Source organism: Rhinolophus sinicus, chromosome 3 (genome assembly GCF_057876585.1).
Source record: "Rhinolophus sinicus isolate RSI-liver-muscle chromosome 3, RSI-T2T, whole genome shotgun sequence".
NCBI classification, from domain to species: domain Eukaryota; kingdom Metazoa; phylum Chordata; class Mammalia; order Chiroptera; family Rhinolophidae; genus Rhinolophus; species Rhinolophus sinicus.
The window spans coordinates 102,481,236-102,508,923 of record NC_142503.1 but is presented as its reverse complement, the minus strand read 5'-3'; the positions used below and the strand labels follow the sequence as shown (position 1 = coordinate 102,508,923).

Sequence of the window (27,688 nt, the reverse complement as noted above, 5' to 3'; positions counted from 1 at the left end):
AAGAGTCTTCACATAGCTGCTTTCTCTTTGGAATTATCTATCCTTGTACTTATTTGACCGGAGGTGGGGGGAGGCTGTAAAATGAGCCCCAGGCCAGACTGGGTACCTCTGTACTCGTGCAACTGACTATCCCTTACTCTACTGACACGAGCCTGAAAAGCCTTCGTGTTAATGAATTTCTGCACACCATATGTGGTTTTTAAAGGGCAAAGAGGAATCATTTAAAGGATCCCAATGGTAAAATGAAAGGTCATTGTCCCAACTTATCTGGTTCATATGTGTGTGTCTTCACACAGAGTATCCACTTAAAGAGGGACCCAGCTGCATTCCTTCCCACCTGTTGATTACAGGTCAGACATTCGGGCACCTCTAGCACTGAACACATCTGTTCTGGTTGGTACTGTGTCCGTTGTTCTGTTTGTTTCTAACACAACACTCTAGACAGTGGCATAAATGTCTGCTGAGTGGCCAAGACCGAATTCCATCAGCTGATGGAGGGTGGAAGTGGGTCACCTTTGAGGTCCCTACAAATGTGATACTGCATAATTCCTCAAATGATGAGCACTTTCTAGGGCTTACCGTGGATTTCCAACAGAGCTTTAAAGTAACCTCTGCCCACGGGGAGCATAAGACATGTGCCTGAGTCCAAGGAACTGAAAGTGTTGTTAGCAAAACAAAACTGGCAAACAGTCCTGGAATTAGAGACCAGTGTGAGCGGAGAGAGCCAGCCGCTGGGCTGAAAGAATGCCCGAAAGCTTCAAGCAAGTGTGCGCAGAGCCATTAGCCTTCCCGGAGGGGCTGTATTTGAGTGGGGTCGATTTCTAGATAAGCAGAGATGAGAGCGATAGTTGTGCCAGGAGGGGAAGAAGAGACGAGGGAAAGGGACATGGAGGGAGAAGGAGGATTATCAGAGAGAAGAGAGGAGCGCTGTGCTCTGTTTAATGGGTGATAAGAGGAGAAAGTGACAGAGGAGATGGAATGGAAAATAAGCCTACGCAGCAAAGGGCGTCACAGGCGTGTGGAGGTTTCAGAAGCTGTTGTGACTGCACGGAGTGTGGAAGTCATAGATGGTACAGTTTATTCTTTCAACAAATATTTATTGAACATCTACAATGAAGGATAAACAAGGTCCTTGCTTCCACGTAACTTACATTCTGTGGGGATTGGAGGAATGAGGCAGATAGTAAACAAGTGAACACATTGTTGGAAAGAATTTTCTAGTACAGGAAGTACTATGAACACCGTAAAAAGGTATGTGAATAGAGAGTATATTGGAGCAGGGGTCACTTTCAATAGGATGGGCCTCTATCTCAAAGGGCAGGGCCTCTCTGAGAAAACCACATTTGTGCTGAAACCTGAGTGAAGAGAAGGGAACAGCTACGTAAAGACCGTGAGGCTCTCCGGGTAGAGAGAACAGCAGATGCAAAGGCCTTGAGGCATGAAAGGCGTGGCTGTGAGAGGAACGTCAGGACAGAGTGGTCAGGGCCCAGTGAGCAGGAGGCCAGGTGGCAGGCGGCAGACGGGCCAGACGTGCAGGGCGTCCTGAGCCACGAGGAGAAGCACGGAGTGTGGAAGGTGCACTTGTAGAGAGAGGCACAGAGCATTTCTCCGCATCTTCTCTTCCCAGAGACCAGAAAACTTCTTAACCCCAAACAGCAGCAAGGTGCTGCCCATCCTGGACCCCAAGATCTTAGATGAGAAGCTGGGTTCCATCCGTGAGTCCTGGTCCAAGGCCACAGTCAGCTCCACGATGGACTCCAGCACGTCCCCCTCTCAGGGAGCAGAGGAAGAGCCTCAGAGGCCACTGATGTCCCGTGAAATGGTGAGTGTCTTCCCCCTGGGTGGGGGCGGGGGGGCTGGAGCCGCGACAGGTGCCACATCAGCGGCTGACTGCCCTCTGGGGGCCTGGTGGACGCCTCAGGTGGCAAGTAGACCTCCCCTTGGGCACGCTCTGCATGTGAGTTACCCCAAAGCCAAACTTGTGGAAGGGGTGGGTTCTTCATTTGACCGGGTTTCTCTACCTTCTGAATGGAACTTCTGTATGATGGCTTTCACATCAAAGCCTGCAACGCTCGCAGGACCTGGTTGTACCCGCTTAAGTAGTCACCCACCCAGACCTTGCTCAGGAGCACTGCGTATTGGAAGCCACCCAGAGAGATGAGTCTGAGCTTCTGAAAAAGGAAATTGAGCCTCAAAGAAAAGAGGACAGCGTCTTTGGTCAGACTCTGTGCTTTTGATCATGGGAACTGGCCAGATGCTGGGCAAGGGGAGGCCAAGGTGGCCAAGGTGGCCAAGGTGGAGCCTTAATTTGGGAGGGGCCAGTGTTGAGTCCCTGTCCCTTGACGCAGAGCTCAAGTGAAGGCTGCCAAAAAGACGGCCCAGGCAAAGTCCCTAACAGGTACCACCCAGCAACCACGGCTGAACTCAAGTGTGGTGCCCTCCCTTCTTCCATAGCGGGTCCCATGGGGAACGCTGCTCTGGAAGATTCTGAGAAACGGCCCCAGCCGAGGCCATGGGCCCATGAGGAAGCCCGGGGCTCTCTCCTCTCGGGACACGCCCCTCTCCACCAACAGCCTCTGCATCTTCCCCTGGCATTTCTGCACCTTCCTAGAATCCATCCCATCAGATGAGTAGGAAGGGTTGCTATCTGCTGGGTGTGGCCAGGATGCTCCCTGCCCAGCCCCGAGCTCTCAAAGGCCACCTCTACACCCCTCCTCTCACCTGTGCCTTTGGGGAAAGCAGCCCTCAGACGTGACCTCCCAGCTCAGGCGTCAGTTGGGTTGGAAACAAAGATTCAGACTCTGTGTCTGGAGACTTTGAAAAGCGTGAAAAATGAAAAAATGCCTGCAGTTAGTCTTTTTTACTTTTTATTGGGAAACAGTGTGTTTCTCCAGGGCCCATCAGCTCCAAGTCGTTGTCCTTCAATCTAGTTGTGGAGGGCGCAGCTTTGCTCCACATCCAGCCGCCCTTTTCAACCTTTAGTCGCAGGGGGCGCAGCCCACTATCCCATGCGGGAATTGAACCAGCAACCTTGTTGCTGAGAGCTCGCGCTCTAACCACCTGAGCCATCCGGCTGCCCCACCTGTAGTTAGTCTTGATCTTCTCTTAAGAGTTCAACCATGAGAGGTGGGATGAGACTGCAGCTTGAGGAGTCAAGGTTAGCCACAAGAAAGCACAGTTTTGAAGTGAGAGGTTGAGTAACCATTGTGAGTGACAGAGGCAAGGAGAAATAAGTGGCCCATTGGCATTCAGACGGGATTCTGTGAGGCTCTGAGTGCGGGCAAGGAGCTCAGCGCTGCCCGACACCCACAGGCTGTCAGAGATGTGCGTGGGTCCAATGCAGAGCTAACTCCAGCACGCCCTCTGAGCACTCCCCAGCAGGCCCATCAGTGGGCTACTCCCCCCACCCTCCCCCTTGCGGAGGACCTGGCAAGACCACAAGCACTGGCTCTTCTCCCTGGTTTGCTGCGGGGTCAGGTCCACTCAGCCACCACCATCAGCCCTTGAACTAAGAGGACACTAGGTTCCTCATCTCTGGACTCCAGGGCCCCGCTCAGACCTGGCCCAACACGGATGTAGGTAAATGCTTATCGGGCCAGGTGATAGACCCCCTGGTAGACAGGAAGTACAGCAGAAAGAACTTCGAATCATCTAGTCTGAGCTTCTAACTGTACAAAGACGGCAATGAGCAAGCCCAGAGGTGGCACGGCCCTGCTCAAGCCTTCCTGAGCCTGCTCACCTGTGTTGCCTGGCGTAAAGCCCAGTGCGTCCCAGATGGCTGTAGAGGAATGAGGGGTTGGAGGACTGAGGCAGGCGTGGGGCTTTCAGCACACGCCCCCACAGCCCAAGAAACAATGAAATGGTGTCAAGAGTCAGGAATAGGAGGGAACAGGATAGGGGCCTGGGACAGGCTGGGCTGGGCAAGGGGGAGGGGCAGGCCCACTGCCCCGAAGACTCCGTGAGTGTCTGAGGGACCCAGTGGATCCAGGGCTAGGCACCCAGGCCTCTCTCCCCCTAACTCCTTGCCCTCACTGGGTCCTGGAGACCCAGCTCCAGATCCTACTTCCTAGCCAGAGCCTGGAAGGACGAAGGTAGGACCTAGACAAACATTCATGTGGCCAGTAGAGCCCAGTCACAAGCACTAGAACCTGGGTGGGTGGCAATGGTGTACAGGTCCGTGACAATCACGAGTAGCCATGCAGCAATGGGTCTCTGTTCCATAGCAACAGAGCAAAATTACATGGCAGCGGACGAGCTCAGGCAATCAGGAGACACAGTGACCAGCAAGAGCTTGCAGACAGGGAGCAGTGGAGTGCAGTTGCTTAGCAATAGATCCATGCCATGTGCTCGCACATGCACAGCCCTGGGCACAACCATGGGTAAGACAGTCAGAGTCTCAGCTACCAGACCAGCACGAGAACAGACCTGGTGGCAGCAGCATGGTCGTAAGGTGCGGGACTCCTGACGGGCAGTCAGGGAGTCACCGGCCGGAGACTGGGGTGTAGCCATGGGCCCCAGCGACGTGGCAGCGTGGTGAGCACAGGATGAAACCGCCTCCCTGGGCGTTCGGCCGCTCTGTGCAGGCGCGGAGCCTCGGCGTCCCCTGTCTCCCAGAGTGCGTTTGTCTATGTCTAGTGTTTTAGCATATTCCCCAGAGCCCAACAAACAATTTTGCGTCTCATTCCCTCCAGAGCCTACTCTGCTTAATGGGAAATTGAACATTTTTCTGGAGAAAGGGGCGCCTTGGGAATGGAGAAGGGAGTGGAGGGCACACAGGTCTGTACCCTCTCTTCAGGGAGGTTGCCATGCAGGCTCCCTGGTGCCTGGCCTGCAGTCCCACACCCACAGTCCCATCAAGCCCTTCCGGGCCGCCCCTCCCCCTACTGTGCCCTAGGATCCATCTTTCTTCCCAGGTTGCAATCCAGGCAATTTTTCCATCTCGGGACACTTGGTTTTGACACAGGCCTTTCAAGTGCCATGCTGTCCGTGTGGTGCAATGTTCCTGTCCTGAGTGGACCTCTGGGGTCAGGATCCTGTGGGTATGATCCTGAGTTAAGTGTAGGGCCTGGGCAGAGCTAGTGAAGCCTTCAGCTCCCTTCTGAGCAGCCCCAGAAGTCTTTTGAAAGAGGCGGGCTTTGAGTGGGGTAGAGTCATCCTGAACATGACAGCTCTCCCGACATTAACAACTTGCAAGTATCTCCTTCACACCTAGACCCCCCTGCCCACCTCATGCTGAGCCCAGCAGTATATCCCTGGCCCCAGGGGACAGCAGGTAAGATGCGAGCTCCGTGCTGTGTGCAGACAGGCCCAGCTCTGTACTCACAAGGCTTACGAAACACCCCGACTCCCCTGGCCCCAGCAGCCACATCAGCAAGCCTCCAACCAGCCCAAAAACTTGGAACTCCCACCCCTGCCAGGCGACCAACTCTGTCCAGCTGTGCAAGGAGCGAGGACAGGCGAGGGCTGAGGGAAGGAAGAGGCCAAGGCCTCGAGCCCTTGGAGTTTCCCCAGCCAGCAGGAGTGAGCCAAACCTGGGGAAACAGGGTGACACAGAGCAGAGCACAGTAAATATTTGGTGAGGGATGAATGACAAGGGGCCGTGGCTGAGACAATGTATCTTCTGAAGTATCTTAAGCATTGCTGGGCATACCTGGTAAGCCCTACCTGGTGAGCCCTCGGTAAAGAGAGAGTGGAGCAAGGAAGGCTTCGTGGAGGAGGCAGGCTATGCTTTGGATAGAGGCAGAGGTACTCAGTTGCTCTTTAAGAAGTGTGTGTTCAGTGTTGTTTCCAGTGCAGAAATTCCAGCACAGGCTCTGCCCCTCCGCTCTCTGTTTCCCTCCCTCCTCTCCGCTGCTCAGAGATTTGTGGCAGACCAGAGGGCCTTCACACCAGCAGATGAATAATTGACAAGGGTTGTTTAAAGATTTAGTGGAGTTTCTCCAACCTCACCATACTGGAATAACTCATTTCTTTCATTCTCTCTTTGAAAGCCTTTCCCCCTCCCTCCATCTCTCCCCATCCTGGACCCCACAGAGCACATTGCTTTTGTTTCTCTTCCTTTCTTGAGTCTGCCAACCCCAGGGTGATCCCTTAGTTCCCCGCTTCTTTGTGTCCATTTCCCTAGCCCCCCGCCCCCCTCCATTTAACCTGCTCCTAAGGGTGGTAAGTTGATTTTAGCCCCTCTGGACACCATTTCCCTAAGAAAAGGGGCCTCATGGCATGGGTTAGGAGAGGAAGGAAGGCTCCTCGCAGGTCACAGAGCAGGGTAAGTGGGTTCTGGGCCCCAGAAGGGCAAGCCTCCTAGCCCAGGCCCCACTTCCCTCCCAGGCAGGTGAAGAGGGACTGGCTCTGCCACACCTTCCCAGGGTGGCCTGGAGCATTTTGTGTTCCTGAGCCGTGATTCTTCCATCAGTAATACAGGTACAGGATGTTACCCTGCCCTGCCTGCCTCTCTGTGTCTGCCTGGCATGGCTCTAGGATGACCAGCCATCCTTGTTTGCCCAGAGCTGAGAGGTTTAGTGGTGCTAAAACCAAGATAGTCGCAGGTAAATTGGGACAGGTGTCGCCCTACATGGCGTGGCTCTCCCCTGCCCCTTGCTGCACCCACAGACGGGGCATGTACCCTCGCCCACCAGCCCAGCTCCACACTGTCCCCTGCACTCAGTGCCCCTACCAGCTCCTTGAAGTGACCTTGAACTCCCTTCCCCATCCTAGACCCTAGTTCCTTCCTATATCTGCGGAGAAGGTTGGAGCACATGTTCCGCAGTCCCCTGGGGCTCCTGAGCTGTGACTGGAGCCTTGGTCCCAGCCCCTGGCCCCCCTGCCCAAGATGAGGTCTGCAGACTGGTGAGGCCGAGGCTTAGACCTGGCCTCAGTTCTCTTGGCACCACCTGGTGGCAGGTAATGAGTCTAAGCAGGAGCCTCGGGCAGCACCGGCGGTAGCCACCTGAGTATGGGCAACACATCAGTGGCAACTAATAGCAGGACCATCAGCCCAGGGTCACAGAATCACAAGCCCAGGAGCCTGAGGTTGGCTCCCACAAGGCAGAGTGAGCGCCACTGAGCCCGACCTGGGAGGCAGACCACTCGGGTCCTGAGAGCCTGAGCCCCAGCCGGGGACCCAGAGCCTTTGGAGAGGCAGAGAAAATACAGGAGAAACAGAATGAGACAGGGACAAAGAAAGCACAACCATCTGGTACCCGCCTCAACAGCCGCCAGTCAGATGCCCCTGAGTCAGCGTCCCCTGCAGGCCACCTACACAAACCACCAGATGAGTTCCCAAAACGCCACAGTCACCCCATCCCTCCTGCTCCAACAGTTCTGTCTCTGTCGGCCTCGTGGCCCCACTTTGCCAGGTCAGTCTTTCTCCCGGTCACCTCTACAACACCCCGTCCTGTCCACCTGGCTGCAAGGCCCCCGTAAGAGCATGTGTTCATCACACAGGAGCACCGTATCAAACTCCTGCCCCTCCCAGGCCCCGCTCCTGCAGGCAGGAGGGCTCTTGGCTCTCCCCGGCTCCTCCCCTGCACTGGTGCCCCTAAGTTGTAAGCCCTGCAAGCTGGCACTGGGGAAGGGGGGGCGTTCTAAAAATAAATCTTGTGAGGTGGCAATAGTCACAGATCCTGGGCTCTGCTATCAACCTTCACCAGCTCCCCTCCTCTTCCTCTCCCATCTCTGTCCTCCTTCTCCTGCAGGTCCTCCAGACAGAAAGAGAGAGAACATTTCCCAAGCATTTGAGGAAGGAAGGGAGGAGGGAGGAAAAGGAGAAAGGTGGAAAGGAAGAAATAAGAATTCATGCTACATGTGTCCCTGTTATCTCCCCTGCAAACCCCTCATCCCCCCACCTCTCCTCCGTGTGGCTCTAGCAGGTTTGAGCCCATCTCTACCACTCAAGAGCTGTGTGACCTTGGATAAACCAATCCCCCTCTCTGGGACTATCTCCTTACTGAAAAGTGGAGGGAATACTCTCCCATGCCCACCTCTCCAGGCTGTGGGGAGGGTGAACAATGAGTGGATGGCAGTGCCTTGGAAACTGTGAGGGGCTGTCTACTTTGCAGGACGCTTATTAATAGTCGCTGTGCTCAGGGGGCCCTTTCAGACTGAGAATAAAAGGGAGGAAGCCACATCCCCACCTCCCCCCTCTGACCCCTTCTCCAGAGGGCTGTTCTCAGACCCTTGACCCATTTCTCCTCCCTCCTTCCCCCCATCCCTGGAGTCTCCCTGGTGGGCCGTTCTCCTCCTCCATCCATCACCTGGGACTAAAGAGATTAATAAACGAGACTCATAACTCAGCTGCTGGGGTATAGCAGATATTTACGGCTCCGTTTCAATTTGCAAAGAGATTAAGTGTTTGTCGATTTATTGTCTCTTGGTATGTGTGAGCGGCTGAGCCAAGCCCCCTGCAGGCCAGCCCCTCCCATGCTCCACACACACTGCCTGGGGGCTCCTCACCCCCATGCCACCCCACCCCACCCAGTCCATGGAGCTGGTGGGGAGCCTGGTGTTGCCCAGCTAGGGAAAGCCACCGGCCACTGGAGGGGGACATGTCTTCCTGACTGACTTGCCCAGAGACACAAGTGACCCAGGAAAGGGCCCCATGGAACCAGGTATTAGACAGATGGGAGGGGCCATCCTTAGATGATTTAGAGGGCCCTTTCTGGGCATCCTCCAGCCTCATGTCTCCCCACAGAGCAGAGGGCCACGGGGCCAGGTAAAAGTGCCCCAGAGCCCCAACTCTACAATTCTAGACCACTCTCCGGGTATCCAAGACCCCAGAATTCCCTGCCCAAATAGGCCTGAGCCTGCTTCTGAGGACTGTGTAGACGCCCCACTGAACTCCATCCTCCCAAGCGTCAAATACTTTCAGGGCGTTGCACCCGAGGCCCAGGGGATGGCTGTTGGTGAGGGCACATGCTGGGAGCCTCCATTTTTGCTCTTGTCCTGGGCCCCACAGACATTAGGGGGTAGAGATGGAGAGGGGAGGCACACGTCCATGGAGAAAGCTCCAGCCTAACTGGCCAGGAGCCTGCAGAGGCCAAGGAAAGGGAGACGGCCTGGAGAGGCTGGTGAGCAAGGGCCGCCAGCCCCAAAGGCTGGGAAGGTGGAAAAGCTCTGCCCATGTATGAGCAGTGTTTGAGGAACCAAGTGGGCCTGGGGAACAAAAATGTCAAGTGCTTCCCACCCCCGCGGAGCCCAGGCAGCCTGGCACATGTACTCCATCACTCACTCATTCACTTGACGAGCTTTTTGAGAATCTACTATGTGCCAAGCCCTGTTGTCTCCCCCTTCAGACACCTGTACTCATTTCTACTCATAGCAGGGTTGAGTCCCATCTCCACCACTCAAGAGCTGTGTGACCTTAGATAAATCACTCCCCTTCGCTGAGTCTATCTCATCTGTTAAGTGGAGGGAATACTCTCCCCTACCTGACTCTTGAGGATTAAAGCAAGTGGATGGCAGTGCCTTGGAAACTGTGAAGGGCTTTTCACTTTGCAGGAGGCTCCCTTTTAGACTGAGGGAGAGAGAGAAGCAGCACGACTTGCCCAGGCCTCCCCCTTCTCCAAAGCAAAGTGATAGTAACATAAAGATAACCCCCCTGCAAAGGTCTCTACACTCAGGAAGCTCAGTTCAGCGGAAAAGACACATCAGGCATCACAGAGAAGTGTGTGTTCATGACCGGGGTGCCGTCTGCTCTGGGGATTGTGGAAACACGCAGGATAGTAGGATAGTTACCTAACCCTACCCCCCCACCCCAGGCAGAGCAGCACTTTATAGAGAATGCCAGGGGGTGGTCCACAGATGTCACTATCATCAATGGTTATTAGTATAAAAACCATGATAGATCTTTCACTTACTGGTAGAACAGAATTAAAGGTAGATGACCTTGATCCTGCTGGAGGAGTCTGTTGAGTGAAGATTACGTGTGTGTGTCTCCATATCTCTCTCCCACTGAGAGGTACTCTGGGGCCCTCAGGTGAACCACTCTCTCTCTGACCCTCAGTTTCTTTATCTGTAAAATGGGGAGAATGCCTACTTCCAGAGAGGGATGAGAAAGTCCTAGGAATATGGAGGAGAGCACTGAGGTGAGTGTGACTGTGGATTGGCCTACCTCCAAGCCCCCAAAAGATGGGGTTCAGAAGAGATGTGGATGAGAGGGCCACTGGAACAGAGCCCCTCCCCCGCCCCAGAGAAGAGGAAGGTAATAGCTGAGAGAGCACGGGATTGGAGGGGCACCGGGCTGCCCCCTACACCCACCCTGGGCCTCAGTCTCCCGCTCCGTGCAGTGAGGCGCCTGGTCTTGATGATTTTCTCTTTCATCCTGGCAAACGAGGCGGGACAGCCTCCGGGTTCTGCTCCTTACCAAGATGTCGTGCTGCACATACACTGTCCATCGCAGTTCCTTGATTAAACAGTGGGTGGGCGGGCCGGAGTGCAGCTCTCCCAGTAAATAAAGCCAGGATGATGAGGCCATAAATTGCTGAGGGCTTGAGTCATCGATCGGTGAGGGTCTGCAGAACCAGGGGTGACTGGGAGAGACCACTAACCTGGGAAATGGGGCTTACGCCCTTCTGCAAACTATCAGCTTAGCCCTCCTTTTAATAACACTAATTATATCCATCAATCTTTATTGAGCTCCTTCTCTGCTCCCAGAACTGTAATCATAGTCTCATTTCATCCCTGCACCAGTCTGACGAAGCATGCACAATTGTCCCCCATTTTACAGGTAGGGAAACTGCTGGTAGCACAGTAGCCCCCCCCCGGGCCATGGGGCAAGACAAACAGAGAGGGCCCTGGTCCAACGCAGGTCTGGAGTCTCCAGCCCAGGGCCCGCCCCTGCAGCTGCTCTGGCCACACCTTGTGACTCATGAGCCATGAGCCTGGTGAGCTTGACTCACCGTCTTCCCCACCCATCTGGGTGGGGGGAGCTGCCTCAGTTTCCTAGTAAACATAAAAACAGGGCTCTGTGACTGCAGGTCCCCCTCCTAGGCCCACCCCAAACCTTTGAGAGTTCACGCGGAGACCTACACACCAAATGCCTAATCTCCAAATAATGAAAAATTATAAATCAAGCTGTAGCTAACAAACTGTTAAATATGGTCTATTCTCCCACCTTGACAAACACACCTTCCCCCAGAGAATTATCAGAGTTCACATCGGACCCTGGCAACATGAGAAGAGCAGATCCTAGCCCCTACCCCTAGTCCCCACCTGTCCCCTCCTCACCTGGCTCAGTTTCAGTCCCACACCCTAATGACCCAATGACCATGGAGACCTTTCACATAAGGTACATGAGAGTACACCTTCACCTTCAGGAGGACAGGTTCTGGAAGCAGGAGGGAGTTCCAGGGGCCCAGGTAGCAGGGCTGTGGTGTGGAAGGGTGCTCGGACCTGGCTAGGCACGTCCCCTTGGCCCACCACATCCTCAGCCCATGGGGAGGGTTTCGGCCCTAGGAGGGTGAGAACAGGACCTTCTAGCACCGTGGGCCAGGGCAGGGACTCTGCTTGTCCAGGGCTAAGGGCAGAACCCTCCCTCCCCCAGTTCAGTAACTCTATTAGTGTGGACTCCTGAGCTTAGATTAAATGCTTTTCAGTACAATCCAATTTCCTCCTGACATGGACTAGAAAAGCTTAGCCCGTGTGCAAATGTTTGTGCACGCAAATGGCAAACACACACACACACACACACACACACACACACACACACTACATTTGGTATTAAATACCCAATCAGGTCCAAAGATAATAGAGACAGGCCAGTTCACTCCCAGTTTAATCAGATAAAATGCCCATTCATCGGCTCCTGCCAGAGGCTGACGTCTCCTCCTCCACGCCCCCAGGACAGAGGATGGGTGGGTGTGTGGGGGTGGCTGCAGGAGAGGGGCTGGGAATGAGTGGGAACCATAGGCACTGAGGAGAAGCGGGTTGAGTAGGGTGGCTGTGCCTTTAAATCTTTAAGGAGGGGGGCAGCGTAGCCCATGGGGGACTAATTATCCTTCAGCCTTTAGCCAGCTCTTACTCAAACAGACAAAAGGGGTCTTTGCAGCCCTGATGGGCTAGGCTTCTGCTCAGAATTATTTTTACTCTCAGATATGCAAATGCACCTCAGCATGGTGGACCCTGGGCAGGGATTTGGAAGGGCCAGCAGGGGCAAGGGCCTGGCGGCTAGCCCCGCTCCCAGGACTAGGGTGGGAAGCTGGAGCCATCCCACCCTCCCTCCTCTGGCTGCGAGGGAGGCCACTCAGAGCCTTGCTTCACCTGCGGGGCAGAATCTTGTGGAGGCCCAGATGAAGGCCCCTTCCTCCCACCTTCTCCTTTCTGTGGGTGGGGAGCTCCCATGATGAGCCAGAGGGGCTCTCTCAGGGTCCAGGGGCTGACAGTCCAGATGGGGCCCTCCTGCCCACCTGACCCCCTCCACCCTACGACACAGCTGTCAGGTGCATTGCCCCTGCTCTGGACTCTTCTGTGGCTCCCTCACCTGTACCATGAGCCCCTCGGCCTGATGGCCCCTGTGACATCTGAAGCCTGTGGCCAATCCAGAATTTTCTACGCATACCCAACCCTGGTGGTACTCCCAGCTCCCAGCCTTTGCTCCTCTGCTCTTATACCCCTTCCCCACCCCAGCCCAGGTACCCCCCACACAGTAGGTGCTCAGTGAATGAGTCCAAAGAAAGCAGAAGATGCCCCTTCCTAAGCAACCACATGGCCTGAGGAGATGACGGATGTGCATCAGAGAGGGGACGTTTGCTTCCCGCTCAGCTCCCGGCCAACACCTACAGGAACCTCAGCTGTGAAATGGGGATAATGGGAACCCTTACCCAGCAGGCTGGCTGCAAAATTCCCCAGGTGCCCAGAGAGTGCTCTGTGAGCCAGGAAGAGCTTCCGCGCCTTGTCACTCACAGCAGGGGTGAGGAGGACAGTGTGGGGGAGTGGGGGTGGATGATGGGCTTAGAGACCAGTTTGATCTCTCTCAGCCCCTCCAAGACCCTCAGATCAGACAACCATCAGCCACTACCTCGGGGAATCATTCCTCCACTCTGTGTGGGTCTCTGCCTAATGCATCACAAGTCCCCCAAGGCTCCTGCCCCACCGGGAGTCCACTGCCATCTCAGCAGGAGGGGCCTCGGGCCTGCACCTTAAAGGTGGGAGGCTGCCCCTGAGGCAGGACTGGAGATGGACTTGGTGCAAAAGCTCTGCTACTCAGCATTTGCATTATGACACTGACCCTGAGGTTGGCAGGGCATGGGCATACTGAGGGCCTGGGCAGGGAGGGCGCCCCAAGACAACAGAGCACCCCCATAAAGCCCCCTCCCTCATTGCTGCTGGCGTCTATAAGGGCCTGGGCCCAGGAGGATTCCTGGGGGAGGGCGAGTTGTAAAGGGAAAAATGGCCAAAAGAGCGTGGTGACAAGCCAGGTGAGAAGGGGCTCTGTAGGCACCAACTCTCATGAGACTCAGGCCTCCAAAGGCAAAGTGAGACACATGGATTTCCAGAAGCATTGCATCGGAGTCCGAAAGCGCATGCACTTTACACAGCTCTGGGATGAACCTGGAGCCCAGCAGAAATGGAGTGGGGAGAATGTACTGGCCTGGGATGGAGGCAAGAGGGGTGAACCAGCCAGGAAGGGTCCACTGAGGATGGGGCAGAGGATATAACGGCCCCTAAAAAAGACTCTAGATAGGGCCTAAGAGGCAGAGACTAGGTAGGTGAGTTCCCAGGGGTGGCAGCCTTCACATGCCCATCCCCAAGTTTCCACCAGGACGGGGCATTTGGAGCAGAAGACCTCACCCGCTCCATTGGCCCTCCCAGGGCTGTCTTTCCAGAGGCTAAGATGAGCCGTGGGCAGAGGGAAGGGAGGCCCCACCTTTAGCTCCCCCATGACCCCAGGCCCACCCCCATCTTCTATGCTGCCCTGGATCTTCCAAGAGGCCCAGATGTCCAGCCTGGGGCTCCTGCCCCTATACCAGAGACTTAGCAGTCCCCAGGACCTCTCCATGCAATGGGCCTGCTTGAGGGTGGTTTTCTTCTGGCCTGGGGAGGGGACAATGAATAGGAAGCAGTTTCCCACACCTTCACAGAAGTAACGCAATTGGGAGGAGGAAAGGAGAGCCTGGAATTCAGGCCTGGAGAGCACACGACTCTGAGAGAGGATGCTCTCACAGAATTGCAGTTCCCTTCAGCCAAAGCCAACCAGTTGAACACACCTGCAACTGAAGCAAGTTGGGTTTATTAACTCACTGCAGCCAAGGGGCTGCCCACGATGGGAAGTGGGGGCATGGGAGTGAGTGTGTGGGAAAGGACAGAGAGGATTCGGCTGAGGAGAGTTCAAGGACACAGGGCTTTGCTCTGGTTGTACGCTCTCGGGACGCATGATAATTCTGTGGCGGGGAGTTGTAATGATTCTTATCCAGAAGGCAGGAGGAATGAGACGTGGCTGAAACTTCCTTGGTAAAGCAGAGCAGGCGTTCAGGGAAGGTGGCTATGCGGTTGTTTTTGTGGTTTGGATAACATTCATGTTTCATCTGTGTTCAGACCTTATGACGGAGGGGTCTTGTTTTTTGTCTCGCTCCATCATAGTCAGAGAGAGGACTTGTGGGATGCTGTGAAGGAATGTTCCACAGAAGAACAACAAGGTCTAGCTGTGCGTGCAGGCCAGTACCCGACCACCTTTTTTCTCTCTCACCAGCTTCAGGCAGAGTGACAGAGGAGAGAGAAGGGGCATGTGTTACACACGCACCAGTGTCAGGCGCTGTGCTCAACCCTAGACAGACTTTGCCCACTTAATCTTCACCACCACCCTCTCCCCACTGTACAGATGATGAAACTGAGGCTCAGAGAGGCAAAGCGCTCGTCAGTCACAAGTAACTGCCAAACGAATGTAAACCCTGAGCTCCCTGCCTCCTAAATCCCTTCTACCCCCATGCCCATCGTTGGCCTGGAGGCTGAGCCTCCATCCAGCCTCACTCCGGGGGGTACAGGACCCTAAATTGTCCTGTACCCAGGCATCCCAGCTGGACATCTTTCTGCAGGGGCTGTGCCTGACTGTCACAGGCCAGCCGCAGTGTCGGCCAGCCGCAGTGTCAGCAGCCGCTCTGGTTCAGGCTGGTCCCCTGTGCCTAGAGGTGTGAAGGGTAATGAGGCCCCGTAATTAAGGTTTCTGGAGACATGGCCGGGAGATTTATAGACAGGCTTTGTCAATAACTGTGCTCGGGGCTGCAGATCCAGCGAGACATCGATAAGTGCTCGTTACAGCTTCTCCTGCTCCCTGTCCTGCCCCTACCAACCCCTCCCTGGCCTGTCAGCCCGCCTGTTCACAGCGCCTATGTACACAGGTTTCGCTCAATTAATTTGCACTTGTCACCATCTGTTCTTTTCATGTGTCCTTATCGAAAGTGTGTGGGCCCTGCCTCCTCTTCAGCTGTTCTCCAGAGCAGGGACATGGCACCCCCCTCAACCCAGAGCTCCCAGAACAGAACCATGTCTCCCCTCTCAGACTGGGGCTCCTCCCTCGGTCTAGGACTCCTGAAGATGGAGCCGAGTCTTCCTCTTCCTTCATCTCCCTCCCCCCACCCCGGCCCTGCACCCTGGAGAGACACACAGGCCCCCTCTGAGCCTGACCCCAGCCTCAGCCCCCCAGAGGAAGCCCCCCAGTCCCACACTAAGCCATCCCCTGGAGGGCTGGCTGCCCACCCCTGGGGGCTGAGAGGCAGGGCTCCGTTTCCAGTCCCAACTCTGGCTCCTCCTCCAAGAACAGGTGACATCATACAGTCACAAGGTCGGAGGGGGATGAGAAGCCACTGCCAGGTCTGTTTCCCTCCCACAATGTGCATAATGGGTGACACAGGGATCTAGACTCAGACCACCCCCCAGGGAGGGGTGGGAATGGCTTGGTGGCTCCAGGACGCCAGGGCAGGTGGCCTACCTAAGAACTGAGAAAGGACAGCATCCTGAAGTCGCTGCCCGTGGCTGTCTCCCCATCCAAGGTTCCTGGAGGTTAATATCCCAACCTACCCCACTGGGGACCACTCTTCCTTCCAGAAGTTCTCTGCCCCTTCCAGCTCTGACATACTGTGTTGCCACCCTCAGCACAGATTCCCCAGACGGTCTGGCTTTCATGGCCTTGCAGGGTGTGAATCTGAGCTGGCTCTGCCACAAAGATGCTGTGGGAGCGGGGCAACCTCCTGCCCCCTCTGGGCTCTGGTGTCCTGCAAAGCAGGGCGTGTTTACAAGGCAACAGGCCTTACCCTGGGAGGGCCTTCAGAGTCATACTTGGTGCCAGCATGTGGCTCCAGCTCAGCGCACTTCACCTGACTATAACAGGCTCCTCACTGGGCCTTGGCCTGGCATTCAAGGCCCAGGGACTGCCCTGCAGCCATGCCAGCCTCATCTCCCTCCACCCCTCCTCACCACACATCCTGTATCCACTTCCCCACTGTGCCACTGGGCCAGGCTGCTGCTTACCTCACACCTTTGCTCTTCCTGTTCCCTCTGCCAGGAATGCACCCCTTCCTCATGCTTTCATCACCTGACAAACTCCTATTCACTCTTCAAATCCCATTTCGGCTCTGAGATGCCCTTCCTTACACCCCTGCCTGCACCCCATTGCGTTGAGGGGGCTGGCTGAGGGCTGTACTGTGCTCGCTGCCATATCCACTAGAATACAAGCTCCTCAGGGACAGAGACTAAGCCTTGTTTCATCTGTTTCCCCAGCTGACAGTACAGGGCGTGGGCAAGTGTGACTGCCAGAGAGAGTACGCTGCGCTGGATGGAGCCTAGAGCCCTCCGCCCGGGTTAGGGGAAAGGCAGTGCTCACCATGCCCCATAGATGGAAGGCGATGCTCCTCCTGCCACCCTGGCTGCCCAATGGTTGGGTCACGGAGGTCTTAGGGGCAGACAGTGAATGCATTAGGGCCAAAGGCAGTGTACAAGTGGGGAGGCACCCAGCTTCCTGCCCACAACCCCCCAACTGCTCCCCACCCCGGGGCCCATGCCAGTGCCCTGTGGGAGCCTGCTGGAGTTGTTGGAGCCCTCTGCTGCAGATAACCCCAACATGTGCCTGCAGGGGCACCAGCCTGGGCTTTGGCCAGGGAGGGGAGAGGGGAGGGCATAGGTCATGGCCCCCTGGTGGCATTTCTACCAGGAGAGAGTTAGAAGCCTGTGCCTCCTTGGCAAATGCCAGGCCTCCAGGTGCCCCTCCATGACAGACTCATGAACAGGGACACAGAACCCTGGGTGCCCACGAGCCCTCTCATAGGCTAGAGCAGAGGCCCACAGCTAGACAGGACCCAAAGACAGAAGCAATGGTACAAAGCACCTGAGCCCCGGTCCCCTCTTCTCCTCCCTGGCTGTACTGCAGGGAGGAACAGCCTCAGTACGCAGGAGCCAGACCTGGAGCCTGAGGGGTGGGAGGGCAGACAGCCATGGATATTAGCAGCCTGCGTTTCCCTGAACTGGTGGCAGGGGAGCCCCAGGCCTGCAGGGGGGAGACTTCAGCCCTAGTGAGTGAGGAAGTGGGGAGTATGAGCCCTGTTCCTGTGGACTCTTAAGGCCCACTGAGGACAGGAGAGCCAGCGCCAGGGTCTGGAGAGGTGGTTAACAGTGCAGACTCTGGAAGCAGCTCCCATGCTGGGACAAAATCCCTGAGCTCTTCTTGCCTCACTCTTCCCCTCTGTAGAATGACCTGCCTTGTTCAGTTACTGGGGGGATGAGGTTAGATTGATCCATGTAACGTATTTAGAACATTACTCGCTGTGGTGAGCACTTGTGGTTACTACCTGCCAGGTTCAGGCTCTAGAAATTCAGAAAAGGAAGTAGCGATGCCTTCTAGCCAAGGAAGGTGGGAAAAGGTTTTGTTAGGTGGGAACAGCTTTTGATCCATTCTCTAGAGCAGGGGTGTCCAGACTTTTTTCAATGGTTTTCACCAAGGGCCATATGCGGTAAAATACACAAACAGCCGGGCCACTCACTCGAGATGAAGTACGTATTGCCTCACCTGGTTTATTTAAGTAAACTAAATATATTTTCGGAATTTGCTGCGGGCCAATAAACAATGGATTGCGGGCTGCAGTTTGCCCGCGGGCTGCAGTTTGGACACCCCTGATCTAGAGAATGTGTCAGCAGACACAGGGCAAGGGCACCTCCGTCAGAGAAAGGACAGAGAACCTGTGTCCTTCCCCGAAGCTGTGAGGCTGCAGCAAGTGGACACATGTAGAGGGGAGCTGTGCTGAGACTGGAGGGTGATAGGGTCGGGCCTCAGGGGACCTTGACCACCAAGCTCGGTTAATAAAGCCCCCCAATGCCACCAGGCATCTCTGTGCTCCCTTCCTCGTCCTCCCCACCCCAGCCCAGTGCTCACCTTGCTTCCCGGGACCCCATGGAAGAAGGACTGCCCCCAGCCCCACAAAGAACCCTGCTTCCCACGTAGCAGCTCTCTGCTATGTCTCACCACACTTAAAGAGGTGGGGGCTCCTTAGCACCATTTTATAGATAAAGCACGGGAGACCCCGCAGGTCCCCCTAGGGCTTCAAGGAGCAGGCTCAACTCCTCGGGTAGGTTTCCCTCCCCTCTCAGTGTCCCCCACTTACTCTACGTACAGTGAGGACCCCGAAGGAGCCCACTTGGTGCCCCTCCTGCCTCCCGCCAGAGCAGGGCTGGAAGACAGCCACGTCTGGGGCCTGGCTGAGCACAGACGGTGGCTCCGCGTGGTGCATTATTGATGGGGCTTCTAATTGTACGTTTCCCAAAGTCTACAGGCCTTTGATGAAAAATTCATGGCACGCCCGAGGATGGGAGCAGACTCCATCGATTGGCAGTGCAGCGGGCGCAGGAGCGCGGGGCCCCTGTCAGCAAGGGCGGCGGAAGACCGGGCTGGGAGGGGCACCAGTCTGGCTGTGCCTGTATCCCAGGCTTCTGGCCCAGGGTCTTGGGATGGGAGGGGCACACACAGCAGAAGGCGGAGCCCATTTCCCCGATGGGGAAGCTGAGGGGCAGGATCAGGAAGGCCCACATCTGGGATGCCATCTAGGGGACTGGTGCCATGCAGAGAGGAAGGCATCTCTATCACGAGTCTCATGTTCATTTCCCTAGAGGAATGTTAGACCCTCCAGCGCCCCCATGAGTCACACAGAGGAGGGAGTAACATTTCCAGAGCCACTCACATGCCAGGCATTCTGCTTGGAGCTTTATACCAACAATCTCATTACACCCCAACAGCTCTGGGATATGAGCGTGGTCATGCTCTCCATCTTACAGGCCAGGACACTGAGGCCCAGAGAGACCAGTGACTGCTCTGTCCACGGTCACACAGTTAGCAGGAGAGCAAGGACTCACAGCCAACACTGAGCAAACTCCCGGCCCACTGCCTGTCCCCAGCTCCTGGCCAGCTCAAATGTGAGCCAGGGAGCAATGTGGGGTTAGTCCTGTCCAGCTCCCCTGCCCCATCCTTATTACACAGAGGAAGAAACCCCAGTCAGAAAAAGTGAGCTCTCCTAGGTCTCAAAGTGAATTCAGTGAAATATTAGAGCTGCAAATGAGAAGAGTAAGGGCTCCCCTGCAACACTGACAGAGGCCAGAGCCCCCCCCCCCATGCAGAGTCCTGAGCTAGCGTCCACCAGACAGAGCAAGGCGTGCCTTAGGGGTGGAGCTTTTGAAACAGGTCAAGCTGTCTGTCCTGGAACTGACCAGTCAATCAGGGATTATTATTATTTTGCCATTAGAGACCCCCAACATTCATCCACCTGTTCATTAAACAGGTGAACAACTATTTATAGAGTCCCAGCTCTGTGCAGGCACCTTTCTCAGTGCCGATGGGGGTGCCCATCAGGAAAGGCTTTGGGGCCAAGCTTGCCTGGGACAGACTTAGTTGAGAAAAAGACAGACAGACCCCTCCATGCCCTAGGAGGCGGTCTCTGTGTACCAGGCCCAGGACAGTTGTGGGGACAGAGCCAGGAGTACAGTTTCCAGGCTCTCGCCATTCATGTGGAAAGGTGCTCACTCGGGTAGTAAATGGCCATCAACTGTGATTGGATGGCCGTCAGCTGTAACCAGTGAGCCATTGGCCACTAATATAACCGCTGTGGCTACGCTAGCAGAAAATGGGGGCTAGCAAGAAGATGGTGGCTGAGCTAGCAAGAGCGGATTGCAGTTAGCACAGCGGAGTGTGGCAGAGTGTGGACTGCGGATTCTGTGGCTCCTGCCTCCTGTGTCTCCAACCCAGCCGCCAGGGAGACTATAGTGATATGACTCCCTACTTAAGGCTCTGTGGGTGTTCCTTTTTGGCCTCACCATATCCTGCATTCTTATGTGGGGAGCGGGAACTGAGACCCTGTGTGACTCCCTGCATGACAACAGTTAAAGCAGATGGACCCGCCTTAGTGACCAGGGCCGTTTCTAGGTGGTGGGCTGCCTTGTTTGGGTTTGTTTTCCCTTTGCTTCCCAGTGAGTTCCTTTGAAAAACATCCACCCATGTCTGCACTGAACTAAAGGGAAAGGAATTCATTCAGACCATCAGGAAAGCATCCACCCGGGGCAGGGGTGGGAGGAGCCAGGCTGCTGAAGGGGCATTGCTGAGGGGCAAGGGGTGATGGAGGAGAAGAGGAAGGGGACAGTGAGGGGCAGAAATAAGGGGTAACTGAGGGGGAGGGGGAAGGGCAAGGCAGAGGGGGAGGAGGGGTGACAAGGGGCACAGAAAGTGGAGATGGAAGGGGACTGAGGGGAGCCTGACGTGCAGCTAGAGGGCAGGGCAAGAGAGGAAGGGTGCTGACTGAGGCGGGTGTGGGAGGGGACAGAAGGCCACAGCCCCGCAGGGCATAGCCCTCTCAGGCCCTGCATCTCCTTAGAGTTCCCTGGCCAAGAAATGAGTGCAGCCTGATTTCAGCCACCCCCGCCCATACATCCCCCCCAACCCCCCTCCCCCCCTACAAAGAGGAAGTGTTCCCATGGGCCTGCCTGCTTGGAGCTCAGGGCTGGGCTCCGTCACCAGGCAGGTACTTGTTGTAGCAACAGTCTCTGGAGAGCCATCCTGGGGAACAGGACTGCTAACAGAAAGAATGGGGGAGCCAGATGCCCCAACCCCTCCAGCCCCCAGTGCTGCCCCAGGCTCCCTTGACAGCTGCTCCGTAAGTCTGCCCCCACACCCACCGGTTCTGGAATGATGGGTTTGCTCACCTAGCAGGCAGGTGTGTGCGGGTGTGTTGCCTGGCAACCAGTAGAGGTGTTCCCAGAGCAAGGTGGAGAGAAGGACAAGAAGATCAGGCCTGTGGCCATTGGCCCCAGGTGCCCATGGTCACAGGAACCTTCTGTGGCACTTGCAGCCCCTGCCCGGACCCCCCAAGCCCACACCCGGGCACCCAGAAGGGAAGAGAGAAGGGCTTCTGGGAAAATCCCTGAAAGTGGCCCTTGTCTCCTGATAACCCAGGCCCGGCTCTAACCTCTTAGAGGTCCAGCTCTATATTCCAGAAAGGGGCTGTGCCTGGGCTAGCCTGGGGACTCAGGCTGGAAGGGCTTGATGGCAGTGCAGGCTCACACAGAACTGGAGGGAGGGGGGATGAGGCAGATGGCGGCATCCTAGGGCAGGTACATCACACCCAGGCCAGAGGGCTGGCAGTGCCTGGCTTAGTGACAACAACCTTCTCATTCAAACCCCAATTGCCAAAGTATTTGCTTTTCCACTGTGGCAAGAACCCCAGAGGACACCCCAACAGAGATCAGCACCCCAGCTTGCAGATGAAGAAGCAAAGAGTGGGCAAGGGCCTTGCTTAGGGTCTCACAGCCCATGTCAGCAGAGGCTGGATTAGAACCAAGGTTCTGGACTCCAACCAGGGCTGGACACCTCACAGGGACATTCAGAGCAGCAAAGCTCTAACCGGGCAGCTCTGGCAGGAAGTGACCAGTGGGGGAAATGTTCTTTATGGGAGAGTAAGCAGGGCTGGGGTCTGTCCCCTCACCAGTCCCGAGTGACTGGCCTATACTTCCTTGAGCTGGGGCAAGGGCCAGTTCCAAGTTGAATCCAGGAGAGGCAGGACACTGAGCCACAAACCCGAGGAGGAGGGACTGATGGCTGGGCTTGGGGTGGCCCAGGGGGTCTTCCTGGAGGAGGAGGGCCCAGAGTGGAGCCTTGAAGGTCCAGCAGGGTTCTGGAAGGAGAACGGAATGGCAAGACAGAATATCTTCCGGGAAGCGCCTCCCCCAAGCCAGCCCCACCCCCAGCCCCATTGTCCAGGCATAGCCTAATTAGCAGTCCTGGCTCCTGCAGGGTCCAATTAAGGCCGGCACTGGGGTCAGTGGCCAAGGTCTCACTACCCCTTGGCGCTTTACATTCACGTTCACCAGGCTAAGTACAAAAGCTTGCTAGGCACCTTTTCTGCTGCAGCAGGAAAGAAAAGAAAGAACAGAAGAAAGGGAAATTCACTCCTTTTGTTTCTTTGCTATAACCTTGGGCTGAACCAAAGCAACTGCCTCCCCCTCAGGAAGACTGCTTTAAATAGCAATTTGCACAGATTTGCTTGTGGTTGGTAGGCTCAAATGACATCCAGGGGGACCCTGGAGCAGGGGTGGGGTGAGCCGGGCCCTGGCTCTAGGACCTCTGTGGCTCTGGACTGCCTTCAGGGCAGAAGCAGGGCTCTTGGGCCTGGCTTCAGAGCCATGGCTGGTGATAAAGTGACCCTCCAGCATCACAGTTCCTCCAGGCTCCCACCACAGAGACCGCCCGTCCTCTGCCCGTCCTCTGCCGTGCCCAGGCCTGCAGTGTGTCCTGCAGTGTAACCTCTCTTGCTCCGACATGCCCTGTCCTTATTACCTGACCTCTGGACGGCCAGCCCCGGGCCTCACACACCCCCTGGCAGTGGTGCTCACAGGCCTCCCTGGCCTGCCCTCTGGTGGTGATGAGGAAGAGAAAGACTGAGACAGAGAGGGAGGGAGGGAGAAAGAGAGAGAGAGCAAGAGCGAATGAGAGAGAACGAGAGAGAGAGAGAGAGAGAGAGAGAGAGAGAGAGAGAGAGAGAGAGAGAGAGAGAGAGAGAGAAACATGTGTGAGGAAAAGGACAAGGGTTGTTCTCACGACCGAGAGGTTCTGTTGTCACACTGTCCCAGGCAGGCTGGAAGGGAGCTGGGCTGGGTGGGCAATGGCCAAGGGCAGAGGGGCCATGGATGCAGAGCTGTCAGGCTGGGTGTACCTGGGAGCAAAGGGCTATTAGCTATCGTGAGCCCTCCCCCCAGGAAGTACCCGTTCTCTTTCACCAGATCTTTAGCACAACCTCCTTCCCCTCCCAGGCTTCCCCTCCTTGACACAGCCCCCTACTCAGAGCTCAGATCAGATCTGGGGAACTGGGGGAGGCCACACCACTTTGCATAAACTGAATATTTCTGTTTTCAAGAAATGTGGTTAATTCCTGTTAACAGTATTAGATAACTTAGATTAGCCACGAGGGGTCTCTGGAACATTCTGAGGGACCTGTACTCAAATGATGGCAAATCTGGCACGAGAAAGATCATTGCTGGAATAGTGTGGTTGGCCCTACTTCCTCAACTCAGGAGGCAACCAGAAGCTGCAGAGAGGAGGGGCAGCCCTTCCTTCCTGTCAGGATGTCCTGGGAGCTGGAGGGAAAGAAAGTGTGCAGGTGTCCCTGCTGGCACGGGGGTGCCGGGCTGGGCTAGGTCAGGGATGGCTTCTTGGCAGAGATAGGTGAGGCTCTGAAGATAGAAGGAGGCCCAGGCTGACCCCTGAGCAGAGTGACCAGAGCTAACTTCTGAAAGGGGGTCTATTGCTGGGATGGACTGCCTTGAAATTCAGAGTTGCAAGTTTATCATGAGGGCATGTGGGAGCCACTGAAGGGCTCTGGGAGGCCAGAGAGGCTCTTCCAGTTGTCTACTGCAGCATAACAAATCACCCCGAAACTGTGTGACTTGGTAATCGTGTTTTCATTGATTATTCTAGCTCGCAGTTCTGTGGATCAGGAGCTCAGCCGAGGCACAGCAGGCAGGTCTGGTCTCCATCGCAGCTGGAGCCTGGGTCTTCAGCTGGGCTGGCCCACCTGGCGGGGGCTGGAGCCGCTGGGGCTCAGCGGACACGACTGCCCCCCACACTGTCGCTTTGGGCTTCCTCGCAGCATGGCAGTCTCAGGGTAGGGCACTTGTATCAGGGGAACAGCAAGTGTTCCCGGAGGAAAGGCGGCAGCTGCAAGGCTTCTGATGACCTGGCCCAGAAGTCCCCAAACACGGCAACACTGCGTTCTGGAAGTCTCGAGGGGAATTAGACCCCACTTCCCACCCCTCAGTCACCTCTCAGTGAGAGAGTAGTGCGGCTTTTTTTTTTTTTTTTTTTTTTATAAATTTTATTGGGGAATATTAGAGGACAGTGTGTTTTTCCAGGGTCCATCAGCTCCAAGTCATTGTCCTTCAATCTAGTTGTAGAGGGCGCAGCTCAGCTCCAAGTCCAGTTGCCATTTTCAATCTAGTTGCAGGGGGCGCAGCCCACCATCCCATGTGGGAATTGAACTGATAACCTTGTTGCTGAAAGCTCTGTGGTCTTACCAACTGAGCCATCCGGCCGCCCCTCTGGGGGCTCAGCGGCAGCTCTTTGTCTTCAATCTAGCTGTGGAGGGCGCAGCTCACTGGCCCATGTGGGAATCAAACCAGCAACCCTGTTGTTCAAAGCTCGCGCTCTAACCAACTGAGCATCCGGCCACCCCAGTGGAGCTTTTCAGTCATCTTTTCTTATCTCCCAGAGAGGAAGGCTGTGTTTTGAGGCAGCACAAAGAAATCCCTCCATATGAGAGGCCGAGAGCCAGGAAGCCTGCTTAAAGGAGGAGGCTATACAGATCTCAGCTGTTAGCCAGGAACAGTGGGAGGGGCCTGCCCGCCCTGGGAGGGGCCTGGGCACTTCCTGCAATCAGGAGATGCCCCCTGAGTGGAAGAAATCCCTGGGGGAGGGTGGATACATTACATTATTAGAAGTCTTCTCAGGGGCAGAGGGGTGTCCTGAATAGAACTGGCCCCTCTTTGCCTTGGGTAGGGGTCCAGGAAACAGGCCTAGCCAGGCCCAGGGAGACAGGGATCTTTCTACTCCTGATCAGAAAGGCAGCCCCTCTGCGCCTTAAGAGCACCTCCCTGCCTGAAGGGTATGGGATGGACCTGTGTGATGTGAGTACCTCCTCTCCCCCCACAGAAATGGCACCAGTCCCTGGTGCAAGGAGATGGTTGAGGGCAGGGTAGCATCTCACCCTGTCTCCTTGGAGACAGTAGCTCCGAGACCCCCCAGGCTTGTGTGTGTGGGCTGATAGCAGCACATATCCTCACCAACGCCCTGAGAGACCCAAGTGCAACAGCTCTGCCCCTGGCAGTGGGGCGACTTTAAACACATCACCCAACACTTCCGCTCTGGGCCTCAGCTCCCTCCTTGGGGACGTGGGAATGAAAAGACCTCCCTGCAGACTCATCGCTCAGGTTAGAGACAAAGTGGACAAAGGGCCTGGCCAATAGTGGGCATTCAGTAAAGGAAGGGACCCCTGCTGTCATTAGGGACCCTACAAGCCCTACCCGGGCTGGGTGTCCACACTATGTCTTCCCAAGTGGGTCAAAGAATTTTGTCTGATTTGCAAAGATTTAGGTGTTGGTGTGTGTGTGTGTGTGTGTGTGTGTGTGTTATTCTCTAAACTGTATCCAAGTCCCTCTCAACTGTCCTTGTGCACAAAGGTAGGCCTCAAGTGTCTGAAGCTGTGCAGGTGTCACTTCAGATGAGATCACTTCGGTGCCTTGAGATGGCTGTTCAACCAAGCGGCTCATGGCAGAGGCCCTAGTTGAGGTTCAGGATTTGCTGTGTGACCTCGGACAAGTCACTGCACCTCCCTGGACTCCATAGGTGGTTCTCAACAGAAGGGACCCATCAGAACCTCAGAGCTGGGAGTTTGGGGTCAGGAGGTATAGGAAGGCAGGCTGGACCATCTGGAGGGGAGATACGTTTGCCCAGGGCTGGACAGCAAGTCCCCTGTTCATGCCCCCTCTCTTGTCAAGAACAGTGAGGCTCCCAAGTCCGGTCTCATTCCTGCTACAGGCTGAAGGTGGAGCGTCTGTGGGAGGGAGCTGCCCTCTGCTGGCTATAAAGGCAAACCACATGGCAGGTAGACTGGGCCTACCAGCAACCTATACTGGGAACCTGGGGACCCAGCAAAGGACAGAAGGGCATGCATCAGGCCCAATAAACCGGCTGCCCTGGCTCAGCCTCGCTTCCCACCCACTCCACCCGCTGGAGCCCTACCACCCACGCGGCCTCTGACCAGACCTGCCCAGGGCATCCTTCCTTTCTCTAGGAGAGTGAAGCCCCTCCCCACCCATCCCACCCCCTGCTCCAGCCCCACCCTCCCTATACACCCCTCCCCACCAGTCTCCTGGAAAATCCTCTCTCCCACCCCCACGCCTCTCCTCCACCCTGTGTCCCCAGCTGCCTCTACCCCTTCACAACCTCACTGTCCCCCTCAGTCCTTTCTCTCCTGCACCCTGGCATCCAGAGCACTGGCCAAAGTCACCAGGGCCACCTCCTCACACCCAGAGGCTCTCTCCCAAGATTTGAATGCTATTAAGCCTTCTCTCCTTTTGTCTTAATTTTTTTTTCAGTTTTTCAATTACAGTTGACATCCGATATTATGTTGTATAAGTGTACAATATAGTGATTAGACATGTCTATAACTTACGAAGTGATCACCACAATAAGTCTAGTACCCATCTGACACCTACATAGTTATTATAATATTATTGACTATATTCCCTGTGCTGTACTTTATATTCCTGTGACTGTTTTTGTAACTGGCAATTCATACTTCTTAATCCCTTCACTTTTTTCACCGGCCCCCAACCCCCTCCCATCTGGCAACCATCAATTTATTCTCTGTATCTATGAATTTGTTTCTGTTTTGTTTGTTTATTTTTAGATTTCACATATGAGTGAAGTCATATGGTATTTGTCCTTTTCTGTCTGACTTATTTCACTTAGCACAATACTCTCTAGGTTTAGCCATGTTGTCACAAATGGCAATATTTCATTCTTTATCGCTGAGTAATATTCCATCACACAGACACACAGACACACACACACACACACACACACACACACAAAATTAAGTTCACCAACTTGTTGCAATGATGTTGCTAACCTTTTTTGATATCAGAGGGATTATTCTTTATGAATTTGCACCAACTGGACACACAGTTAACCAAGTTTACTATTTGGAATGCTGAAAAGGCTGCATGAAAAAGTTAGACAACCTGAACTTTTCGCCAACAATTTATGGCTCTTGCATCACGACAATGCACCAGCTCACACACCTCATACCTGTATAGGGACACCCTCCCTACTCACCTGATCTGGCCCCCAATGACTTCTTTCTTTCCCTGAAGATAAAGGAAATATTCAAAGGAAGACATTGATGACATTCAGGACATCAAGGGTAATACGATGACAGCTCTGATGGCCATTCCAGAAAGAGTTCCAAAACGGCTTTGAAGGGTGGACTAGGCAGTTGCGTCAGTGCATAGCTTCCCAAGGGCAGTACTTCGCAGGTGACCATGGTGATATTCAGCAATGAGGTATGTAGCACTTTTTCTAAGATGAGTTCGCGAACTTAATTGTCAGAACTTAATTATCAGTACTACATCTTTATCCATTCATCCATCGATGGGCGCTTAGGTTGCTTCCATATCT

General features: G+C 55.2%; 1 protein-coding gene and 1 long non-coding RNA gene across 2 annotated transcripts in view; one reads left to right on the top strand and one right to left on the bottom strand.

Moving 5' to 3' along the window:
* The window catches only part of CCDC33 (coiled-coil domain containing 33), a 103,966-nt gene that overhangs the window by 63,057 nt on the left and 13,221 nt on the right, over positions 1 to 27,688 (top strand). Inside the window, 1 exon segment of the mRNA XM_088796832.1 lies at positions 1,628 to 1,822. Coding sequence (XP_088652958.1) covers positions 1,628 to 1,822 — 195 coding nt within the window.
* On the bottom strand, positions 14,209 to 16,660 carry LOC141570380 (uncharacterized). Its single transcript, XR_012494384.2, has 2 exons — positions 16,459 to 16,660; positions 14,209 to 14,683 (listed from the first exon to the last, which is right to left on the bottom strand). It is a non-coding gene; the product is annotated as an uncharacterized LOC141570380 (long non-coding RNA).